The sequence below is a fragment of the Rutidosis leptorrhynchoides genome, chromosome 11, assembly GCF_046630445.1.
Source record: "Rutidosis leptorrhynchoides isolate AG116_Rl617_1_P2 chromosome 11, CSIRO_AGI_Rlap_v1, whole genome shotgun sequence".
Classification (NCBI taxonomy): domain Eukaryota; kingdom Viridiplantae; phylum Streptophyta; class Magnoliopsida; order Asterales; family Asteraceae; genus Rutidosis; species Rutidosis leptorrhynchoides.
Genome location: NC_092343.1, coordinates 9055982 through 9067195, shown reverse-complemented (window position 1 = coordinate 9067195; position 11214 = coordinate 9055982). Strand labels below are relative to the sequence as shown.

Sequence of the window (11214 nt, the reverse complement as noted above, 5' to 3'; positions counted from 1 at the left end):
AACTCAAAATATTTTCACAACTCACTACGAAGAAATTACAACAAAAATAATATCCTGGGTATTAATGTTAACGGCTCATGGTGTGAAGACCCGTCGATTATCAAAGATGAAGCGATTAATCATTTCAATAAAATATTCGACGAGAGAGATATGGATCGTCCTAGCCTAGAGGGGCTGAATTATTCATCGATCTCAGAATTAGAAGCATCAAGCCTCGAAGTGCCATTCTCGGAAGCCGAAATTTGGGAATCGATAAAGTGTTGTGGAAGTACTAAAGCCCCCAGGCCGGATGGTTTTAACTTGGGTTTTTTCAAAAAATTTTGGAACATCATCAAAGAGGTTTTAATCGAGGCTATTAATTGGTTTTGGGATCACGGTGAGTTTTCCAAGGGGTGCAACGCTTCGTTCGTATCGCTTATCCCTAAGAAAGTGGATCCATTGAATTTTGGAGATTACTGGCCGATTAGTCTTATTGGTAGCTACTACAAAATAATTGCGAAAATGTTGTCTCTTAGGATTCGTAGAGTCGTGCCGCACCTTGTGGGGATGGAACAAAGTGCCTTCCTTAGTGAGAGATTTATCCTAGATGGTGTCTTAGTGGTGAATGAAGTGGTTGATGATCTCAAGCGTAATAAAAAACATGGTTTTATTTTCAAAGTCAATTTCGAGAAAGCCTTTGATTTGATCAATTGGAACTATATTCTAGAAGTTATGACTTGTATGGGTTTCGGGATTAAATGACGAAAGTGGATGGCATCTTGCTTACAATCAGCCTCAATTTCAATCTTAATTAATGGCTCCCCGACATGTGAATTCCATCTAAGGCGGGGTGTTAGGCAAGGTGACCCCCTATCACCTTTTCTTTTCATTATCGCGTCAGAAGGCCTTAACATTCTTACTAAAGTGGCGGTGGACAAAGACATGTATAAAGGGGTTGAAGTTGGTAATGAGAAGGTTATTATTTCTCATTTACAATACGCGGATGACACGATATTTTTCAAGGAATGGAGTAAGCGTAATGCTCGAAACTTAATGTATTTACTAGAATGTTTTGAAAGGGCTTCGGGTTTAAAGGTGAACTACAATAAAAGTCACATTTATGGGGTAGGTATTAGCAACTCAGAAGTGGAAGATCTTGCCTCACGGTGTTCTTGTCAAGCGGGTAAGTTACCTTTTATGTATTTGGGTCTCCCTGTGGGTAATAAGATGAAGAAATTGAAAGATTGGTCCCCGGTTATCAAAAAAGTTCAACAGTCGGTTATCGGAGTGGAGAGCTAAAATGATTTCATTCGGTGGTCGTTTGACTCTTGTTAAATCGGTTCTCTCTAGTTTACCGCTCTACTATTTCTCGCTTTTTCATGCCCCTCCTTGTGTGCTAAAATGTCTAGAGAGTGTGAGACGTATTTTCTTTTGGGGTGGGTCGGGTTCAAACTCTAAAATGTCTTGGGTCAAATGGGAAACAATCCTTCTTCCTCACGAAGAAGGCGACTTAAATATCATGTCACTCAAATGTAAAAATCTTGCCCTTCTTTGTAAGTGGTGGTGGAGGTTCAAAACCGAAACCAACACTTTGTGGGTCTCGGTGATTCGTAGCATTTATGGTTCTAATGGAGGACTTGTGATTGGTAACGGGCCTGCCCGTAACCCAAGCGCTAGTCTTTGGTTTTTTATTTGTGATGCAGGAAAACACATTGATGGGCTAGGGATCCCCTTCTCTAGTTCATTTACTCGCGCAATTGGAAATGGGGCGGACACAATGTTTTAGGATTACACTTGGATCGGGAACGTTTGCTTAAAAGAAAGATTCAACAGGCTATTTCGACTTTCACTTGACAGAGCAGCAACAGTGAAAGAGATGGTTCATAACTCAAATGGTGGGCTGTTGGTTGGCTGTTCTTGGGCCCGTGAGCCCACTGGGTGAACTTCAGCAGAACTTCAAGAGTTGCGTGGGCTAATTCAGCCCATTAAGCTGGTTAGCGAAAAACAAGATGGGTGGCAGTGGGCACTAAACGAAAACAAAGGGTACACGGTTATGGTTATGTCCAAACTCATTGATAGTATCACATTGGTTCGTGAAAATTCGGCGGTAGAGACCTTGCGTAACAAATTAGTTCCAAAAAAAGTGGAGATCTTCATTTGGCGAGCGAGAAGGGGGTGCATTCCGGTTAGACTTGAACTAGACAAAAGGGGTATTGACTTACATAGCGTGAGATGTCCGGTTTGTGATGGGGGTATAGAGTCGGTTGAACACATTCTTTTTTCTTGCCAATTCGCTCAAGAGGTGTGGTTGAAAGTTCTATATTGGTGGGGATACAATACGTCAATTTTCGGCTTCGACGACATCTTTAATAGGACTTTTGGTTCGCTAGCTACAGACAACAAAAAAATTTTGTGGCAAGCGGTTTGTTGGATTTTTTGTTATTTGCTTTGGAAGAAACGTAATGAAAAGGTTTTCAAGAACAAAATTCGGGCGGTTCCTTCACTAATCTTGGAGATTCAAACCCTATCTTTCGACTGGCTTTCGAGGAGACAAAATCGACATAAGCTCGAGTGGCATAATTGGTTTTCTAACCCCATATCGTGCTAGTTGCAATCTTTGCAACCTAATTCGTGTGTAGTTTTCTGTATTTTCTTGTTGTTTTTTAAGTGGCCACAATGGCACCTTTGTACTTATATCGTTGATTAATATAATTCCTACTTGCTTTTCAAAAAAAAAAATTAGTTTGATGAAGTGCCCCCATGCAACACACGGGTTCTTAAATCTAATATTAATTTCATCTAATGATATTAACAAGCAATTGGGCCCAGCCCGCTACGCTGGGCCCAATTTTACATAAGTTTTAAAATAAGGAAAAAAAAAATAATAGGTAGCCTAAGAATCGAACTTGGGTCCTTCGTGTAACCTCCGCCTCCGCCAACCATCCATCCAACTTTACATAAGTTTTAGGTATAACAATAACAACAACAACAACAACAACAACAATAAAACCCAATACCACATAAGTGGTGTATGGGGGAGGTGAGATGTAGACAATCCTTCCCCTATCAGAGAATAGAAGACAAGTCATTTCTCCACACAGAGTGAACTCAAAAGTAGAGAAAGTCATCCCTCTCTCTATTCGACGGATAAAGAGATTGCTTCCGAGTGGACATCCAGCCAAAAAGTAGGAATATAAATTTTTTATAAAAAAATAGTTAAATAAAAATAAAAATAAAAAAAGAGACACCATGAAAATGGTAGAATCAAATTTCCATGGGTTTAAAAGCCTGCTTGAAACATCAATTTAGGCTCTAAACGGCAGTCAAGTCGTCACTTAATCGACGCTTGGTGTTGCCTCAATAAATAAAGCCAATGGACCTTGTAAACAGTACTCGAAAGGTATGTCAGGTGGAAGTTGTTGCGCGAGCAAGGAGCCACCACCCGTAACAAACCAAAACACCACTCATGCATCTTTAAGGTAGACATCCCCGAAGACACACAGCTAAAAGAATACCAATCAAGCTCGGGAGCAAGGAAGGTCGTCCTCAGCCATCATGACCCCAAGATGCACCGAACGATGCGATACACACCCACACACACACACCCATAAATACATAAACCTATATCAATACCTACATACATCCGTGCATAAACATACCTACATACCTACATGAAACATACCTACATACATTCATACACCTACAGAACAAACAAAACATACATACATACCTACAAAACAACCTAACATACACTGCGTGATATTTGCTTGCGGAATTCAATGTTCATCTATTTTCTCCAAGTGATATATATATATATATATATATATATATATATATATATATATATATATATATATATATATATATATATATATATATATATATAATTCCTACACAAAGATATTGTTTTGACGATTTAAATTAATGGATGTGATTCTCACACACTTTTTTTTTTATCCATGCACACTTTTGTATCATAAACTTACAATTATATTCCTACATTTATCTAGGGACTTGAACCTATATTATTATTTTAAACAAAAGTAAGGGTAAAATAGCAAATTAAGTGTGTATAAATCAAAAAATAGTGTGTGTGAGGATCTTCTCTCATAAATTAATTCATCCAATGTTATTTTATTTTTTATCCAATAAGTCATAGTCATAGATCCTTACTAAACTTCAAATTCAACTATGATGCGCGCCGCCATAAGGATTAGTAGGGATCCAATATTCCAAAATTTAGATGATAATTACACTTGGAATTAACAGCCCGAAAGATCAGCCAATACTTATGACTAAAATTAAATTAATGATTTTTTTTTTGAAAAGCAAGAAAATATTATTAATATTGGAATGTGAGATTACATGTACCTATATATCTATACAATGGATAATCGAATTATACGGAAGTAATGTTTATTGTGAAGATAACCGAAAAAGACCAAACCATTTGTAACGAGGAATAAACGAACTTGAAAGAACAAGCCGGGGGAAAGAGGATAACAGTGACGATCAGAGCGACAACAAAGCTACTCGGCCAAACGCCCCGATTAATCAACCCTCGCTAGAAATAGAAAGGAATTAAATGACATCCTCAAACAACATTTGGTAATTAATGATATATGATATAATTAGAAGCTTCGCTAAAAATGAGTAAATAAAGCCTCGGGCTTCTTTTTCTTATTAATGTATAATTAAAATGGGATGTTACGGGTTCAGTCTTATGATAAAAACTGTGTTGGATGTCTACATTTGTTTTCTACTAGTGAAATGACCCGTGGAAACACGGATTTGTTTAAATGAAACCGTTTAATGATATGTTTTACGTATTAAGTGAATGTAAATGTTAAAGTCATTTAGTTTATTGTCCCGTGGAACCACGGATTACGACTAAGAAACTTGTCGTTGATTTTACAAACATAAAGTTCGCTCAAAGTTGAGTATTTATATTTATATTTTTAATGATAATAATAATAATTAATAATAATAAATGCCTTTAAAAAAAAATTTGAAAAATAAAATTACAATTTAGGAGAGATTAATATTTTCTTTTATAAAAAAATTTGTATTATTTTTTAAATTAAATTAATATATAATTATGACATTATCATTATGAAAATTAAGATTAATGATGATATCATTATTTTAGAGATTTATTAGACTATATAGATAGATAGATAGATGTATATAACGTCACAATAGCATAAAACTTAAATAGCTCAAGATAATTTAATGAATAAAGTGTTTTTTTTAGTAACATATAGGACCTAAGAACAACGTTATCAAATTTTATTTTTATTTTATTTTATTTTGACATATTTTATGTAATTTTCTGTTGATTCTTTTGAATTTAGCAAAGGTACAAAACTATGCACATTTAGCATTTTTCAAAGTAATAGCTGCTATATGCGGTCCTTGGGGTCGAGAGCTATAGATAAAGCTTTGCGAATGATAGTTTATTAGTAAGATGCAAATATGCAATTAATGGGTAGATGGTATTAACTGTATCGTAGTTACCAATTAGGATAGACGCTGTCAGATTACATATTGAGCACAAATAATGGAGGATTGTTTAAGATTTATTGTTTAGTCTGTGGTCCAATAACCGTAAATAACTCATCTATAGAGATGAGAATCTCAAGAGTCAAAAGGGTGGTTTATAATCAATTTAATAAAAAGGGGGTGACTCGGTTGAGAACATAAGTAAGCTGTGTGTTGAGTCAACTAAAGAGATAATATTTATTTTTATTTTTATTTTGGCAAAAAACAGAATATCATAAATAAATAAGAATGGCCTAGCCAACAAAGTGATGGCTAGCCCGATTACACAAGTTGGACACCTTAAGGATCCTTATAGAATCAGATCACAAGGCCCATTACACAAATTAAAAGGATCAAATCCTTTTGTACATGGAATACTATAACGTGAATGATAAACATTTTTTTTTTTTGGCAAAATGAGAAATATATTAAAACCAAAAGTTACAATACATGGCACAGGCACACCCTGCCCAACAGAAAACAAAACCAAAGCCAAACAAAACACAACAATTACAATACAAACATCAACATAAACCTAAACTAAGCCGTCTCATCTTTCACGACGCGCTACATTTAGGCATATTAATCAACCTCATATTGGAATCTCATATCCTTCCACTTCAGCTCCCAAATCTCAGCTGCTCTAACCACGGCAGGACTTTTTGACTCTCAAAGTCAACATTTTAAGTTGAACATGCTGAACAATAATCTTCACTAATTCATCCACACTTCTATTTTTTGCCTTAAAAATCCTCCAATTTCTCTCTTGCCAAACATAATAGACAACAGCCGCAAGCACCACTCTAATAATAACATTCCATATATGCTTTGTATATGGGTAGTCTGACAGTATATTCACCATCATATTCAGGTCACCAGGGAGACCTTTGAATAACAATCTATGCTTTAAAGAATCCCAAACTTTCTTTGCATACTCACAGCCAAAAAACAAGTGTTCATGTGAGTCATTACATTGATCACATAGCACACATTTAAAACTCAAAGAAGGATACCATTTCATCAACTTATCTTGAGTAACTAACCTCTTTTGTACAACCACCCAGAGAAGAAAAGCATGCTTTGGAGTAGCTTGAGGGAACCAAACAATGTGATGCCATTTAACAACATCTCTTGTATCCCTCAAATCCTCCCATATTAACCTGGTATGAAACTCATTCCTGCTACCATCATTTGCAACCCAGATTACTCTATCACTTTGGTCATTTAAAACAGGAACACCAATAGAGTTTAAGATTGGAAACTTAATACTCCAGTCTGCAGGCCATGTCCAATGATTGTCTTGAACTATCTGTGCAACTTTCATATCATCTCCCAACCTTGCTTGGTATCTTTCTCTTCTTGACACATATTGATCTAAATAACCAATAGAACACCAGTTATCAAACCAAGCATAAGTGTTTAAACCATTCCCAATAACATGAAACACATGAGGCCTAATTCTATCTCTCAATGCAAGTATCTGTTTCCAACCCCAGCTATCAGAATGCTCCTCAGCAACATCCCATATACTTCTACCCTTTAATTTTACAATATTAACCCATTTAGACCAGACGGATTCTTCCTGAACAATAATCTTCCACAATTGTTTGATTAAAAGAACCTCATTCCATCTTTTTAAAGGCTTAATACCAAGGCCACCTTGAGTTTTAGGCATACAAACATTTTTCCATGCCACTTTAGCCTTGCCTTTAGCACTAACACCTTGACTCCACAGAAATTCCTTCAATAATTTCTCAATCTCATTTATAATACCAACAGGAAGCATGTAAACAGAAGCCCAGTAGATCTGCATTGATGACAAAACAGATGCAATAAGTTGCACCCTTCCAGCATAAGACAATTTTTTGTTCCTCCAACTATGCACTTTTGTTTTGACTTTATCAACAAGGCATTTGCAATCACCAACACTTAACCTTTTTGCCAGTAAAGGAACACCCAAATACCTAACAGGAAGCTTCCCAATTGAAAATGGAAGAACCTGCAGTATGCTACTTCTAATCTCCTCTGGCACATTACCAAAAAATACAGTACTCTTACCAAGATTAGGATGAAGACCAGATACACTGCTGAAGTCATCAAGAGCACCCTTAATAATATTGACAGAATTCAAGTCACCATGACACAAGACCATAAGGTCATCAGCAAAATATAAGTGAGAGATATCCATCTTTTTACAACCATAATGATATTTAAACCCTGCATTCTGTCTAATCTTATTATTAATAATAAGGGTTAAGACCTCCATTACAATAGTGAAGAGATATGGTGAAATAGTGTCACCTTGTCTCAACCCCCTCCCACCTTTGAAATACCCTTGGGATTCCCCATTAACACAAATAGAAAATCTAGTAGTGCTAACACATGTCATGATCCACTTAATCATCATTGGGTGAAAGCCAAATTTATACAGACCTTCTCCAAAAATTCCCAACTAACAGTATCATACGCTTTTTGAATATCAATCTTGAGTGCACATCTTCTAGGACCACTTGATCTATTATAGCCTTTTAAGAGCTCTTGAGTTACCAATATGTTGTCCTGTATATGCCTACCAGGGATAAAAGCAATCTGATTGATATTAACAACTTTTCCCAATCCATCCTTAATCTTGCTAGTTAAGATCTTACTAATGCACTTATAAAGTACATTACAACAAGCTATGGGGCGAAAATCTGAAACTTTATTTGGTGTATCAATTTTTGGAACTAAAGCAATTAGAGTAGCATTAACTTCTCCAAGCAATTTCCCATTTCTGAAGAAATCCCTGACAGCTGCACATACATCTGGGCCTACAATACTCCAGGCTTTTTTTTTGAAAAAATGAGAAGAATACCCATCTGAGCCAGCAGCTTTGTTAATATCAATGGCAAATATAGCATCTTTAATTTCATTATCAGTAACATCAACAGTCATTGCCAATGCATCACCATAAGATAATGTATTAGTGAAAATATCACCAAGATCTTCCAATGGTCTGACATTAGTAGTAATACCCAAAAATTGCTCAAAATGTTTCACAATCTGCACAGCCACTTGATCCCCATAATACCTAATCCCATGTTCATCACATATACTCTCAACCTTGGACTTTTGCCTTCTACTTCTCAAAATCCCATGGAAAAAACTTGTGTTCTTATCACCTTCAGTAAGCCATTTAATCCTAGCTTGCTGCTGTAGCAATTTAACTTCATCATGTTTAGCAATTTCATATTCTTCCAAGATTTTAACAGCAATGCCCCTAACTTGAGGATTATAGGGGTCCTTATCAATATCTTCTTGAGCCTTTTGGAGCTTAGTTCTCAAAATTCTTACATTATCAAACAGGTTACCATGACTCTAGTTTAAATGCTTCAAGTCTTTTTTAAGAACTTTCAATTTTTGAACCACTTTAAACATATTATGACCTTCCAGCTGAGTAGCCCATTTTCTGTGCAACAATAGGAAGAAAGCTCTCCTTATCAGCTATGTAATTCATAAATCTAAAAGCTCTTGACTTCAGTTCTAACCCCTTAGGAAACCCTAGAACTGTAGGGCTATGATCAGATACCAAGTATGGCAAGAATAACCCATAAGCATTAGCATACTTGATCATGAATTCATCATTGATTAAAATCTTATCAAGTTTCTTTAGCACACCACATCTTGGATTCTTGAATGATTTAGTCCATGTATAATGAAAACCACTACTACCAATGTCCTCAACTTCAATCTCATTAGTGCAGTTAATGAAGTCCTGCATATCTTCAGAAACACTAGAACCACCAGCAGTATGCTCATCAAGCTTCAATGTGACATTAAAATCTCCCATTATAACCCAAGGTTGTTGATTAGTGATCCTGTTTTGTGTCTTCAGTTCATTCCATAGGATCTTCCTTTCCCTTCCAGAGTTACTAGCATACACAATACTACACGAGAATTTAATCCTCCTATCACATGTTTCCACCTGGCATAGAATTAACTGCCTATCTACATGTAAAATCATCATATTCACTTTATCAGGATCCCATCCCAATACTATCCTGCAACTATTAGGACTAAACCTAACATTTGATACCCATTCCCACTTATCAAACACTTTATTACATACATCAACAATAGTATTCATTTTAAGATGAGTCTCCAAAGCAGCACACACACTCAACTTTTCATTCTTCAAAAATAACCTGAATTCCTTTTGTTTATCCTCATTATTCATCCCCCTAATATTCCATGTTGCACATTTGAACTCCATGAGGAAAACATTATAATAAATCAGAGTCAAATAAGGATGTCAGGGTCTAAACCCTGCACCTCATCTGCACCTACATTCCCTTCATCCATACTATTATTATCAACAACATCTTCCTCCTGATGTCTATTTTTTTTCCTTAACTTTTCCTCCCATTACAGTTTAAAATAGTGAATCATATCATAGGACCATTTTTAGTAACATCAGAAGAAGGTTGCACATTCTTAGCAATATATTTGTCCACAATAAGTCTATTATCAATCAATGGATTAGCTAAATCCTCATCCTCCCCCTTATCAGACAAAACTGCAAACTTGTTGGCACTTTCCTTAAAGGTATTTGCATTTTCTTTATTTAGATGCCAAGCTTTTTTAAAGCCTGCAGCAGGCTCAGTATTCACCTTTTGTCTATACACTTGAGTATCCTTCCTTTTATATTCATTCTCCTTAAAACCAACCTTCTTACTCTTCAATTTTTCAAACCCATCATTATCTTTTTCTCTCATGCCTTTCAACATTCCTACCCTTTAGCTCCTGCTCAGATCTAGGTCTCACCTTACATTCCCCATGACTATGGCCAAACACCATACAGGGACTGCACAAACTTGGCTTCCATGGATATTCCACCTTAACCTTCTTGCTACCTTTCACATTACCCTGCTTATCTTGGTACTGAATATCAACTTCATCCACAAAACCTTTATTTGCCTCTATTTCCACCATTACTCTAGCATATCCTGCCCTACCAACACCCTTATGGCACATACTAGCAGTCATATTATCCATAACCAATGGTTTTCCTAATCTACTTGCTATGGTGCTAATACCTTTAACATTCCAGGCCTCCAAAGGAATATTACTCAACTTGACCCAAACAGGCACCTTAACTGGGTCAGTCTTTTCAATACACACCTCAGGACTCCATTTGTATACAAGCATAGGTTTGCCATTAACCATCCATGGACTTTGTTCAATCACTTGATTCATACCAATTGCATTATTAAACTTGAAGTAGCACATTTGGTTATTATCTACAATAATATCTCTCAACCCATACCTAGCCCACATTCTCCTCAAATTGTACTGTAATGCATTATAGGACATATTTGATAGTTAGAGCTAAGGGGTATAAAATACTATAAAATTTTAGCAGGAAATACTATTAAATACGATACAATTTTACACAAGTTATTTATTTATTTATAGAATGGATATACTTAAACCTTGCTACAACACTTATAGGCAGTGTACCTAATCGTACAGTAGTGTAGTTTTTAGTAAGTCCGGTTCGTTCCACAGGGAAAATCTTTAAACAAAGCTTAACGCTATATTAGTTTACTTTTATAAAAATGCAAATATATATATATAAGTAATATTATTATTATAAAGGGGGGTTTTTACCGTTTAATGACCGGTTTGTCGATTTTAAAACTTTAGTCGCAGTTA

The 11214-nt window shown here is 35.8% G+C and overlaps 1 protein-coding gene across 1 annotated transcript; it reads left to right on the top strand.

Annotated features, from left to right (window-relative positions):
• Window positions 1–750: 750 nt before the first annotated feature.
• On the top strand, window positions 751–1278 carry LOC139874282 (uncharacterized mitochondrial protein AtMg01250-like). The gene has a single exon (XM_071861730.1). It carries the CDS (start codon window positions 751–753, stop codon window positions 1276–1278), a length of 528 nt encoding a protein of 175 aa, XP_071717831.1.
• The last annotated feature ends 9936 nt before the right edge of the window (window positions 1279–11214 follow it).

What these genes read in the sequence shown, in the direction of transcription:
- LOC139874282 (XM_071861730.1), top strand. Translation starts at nt 751, where the DNA reads ATGGCATCTTGCTTACAATCAGCCTCAATTTCAATCTTAATTAATGGC.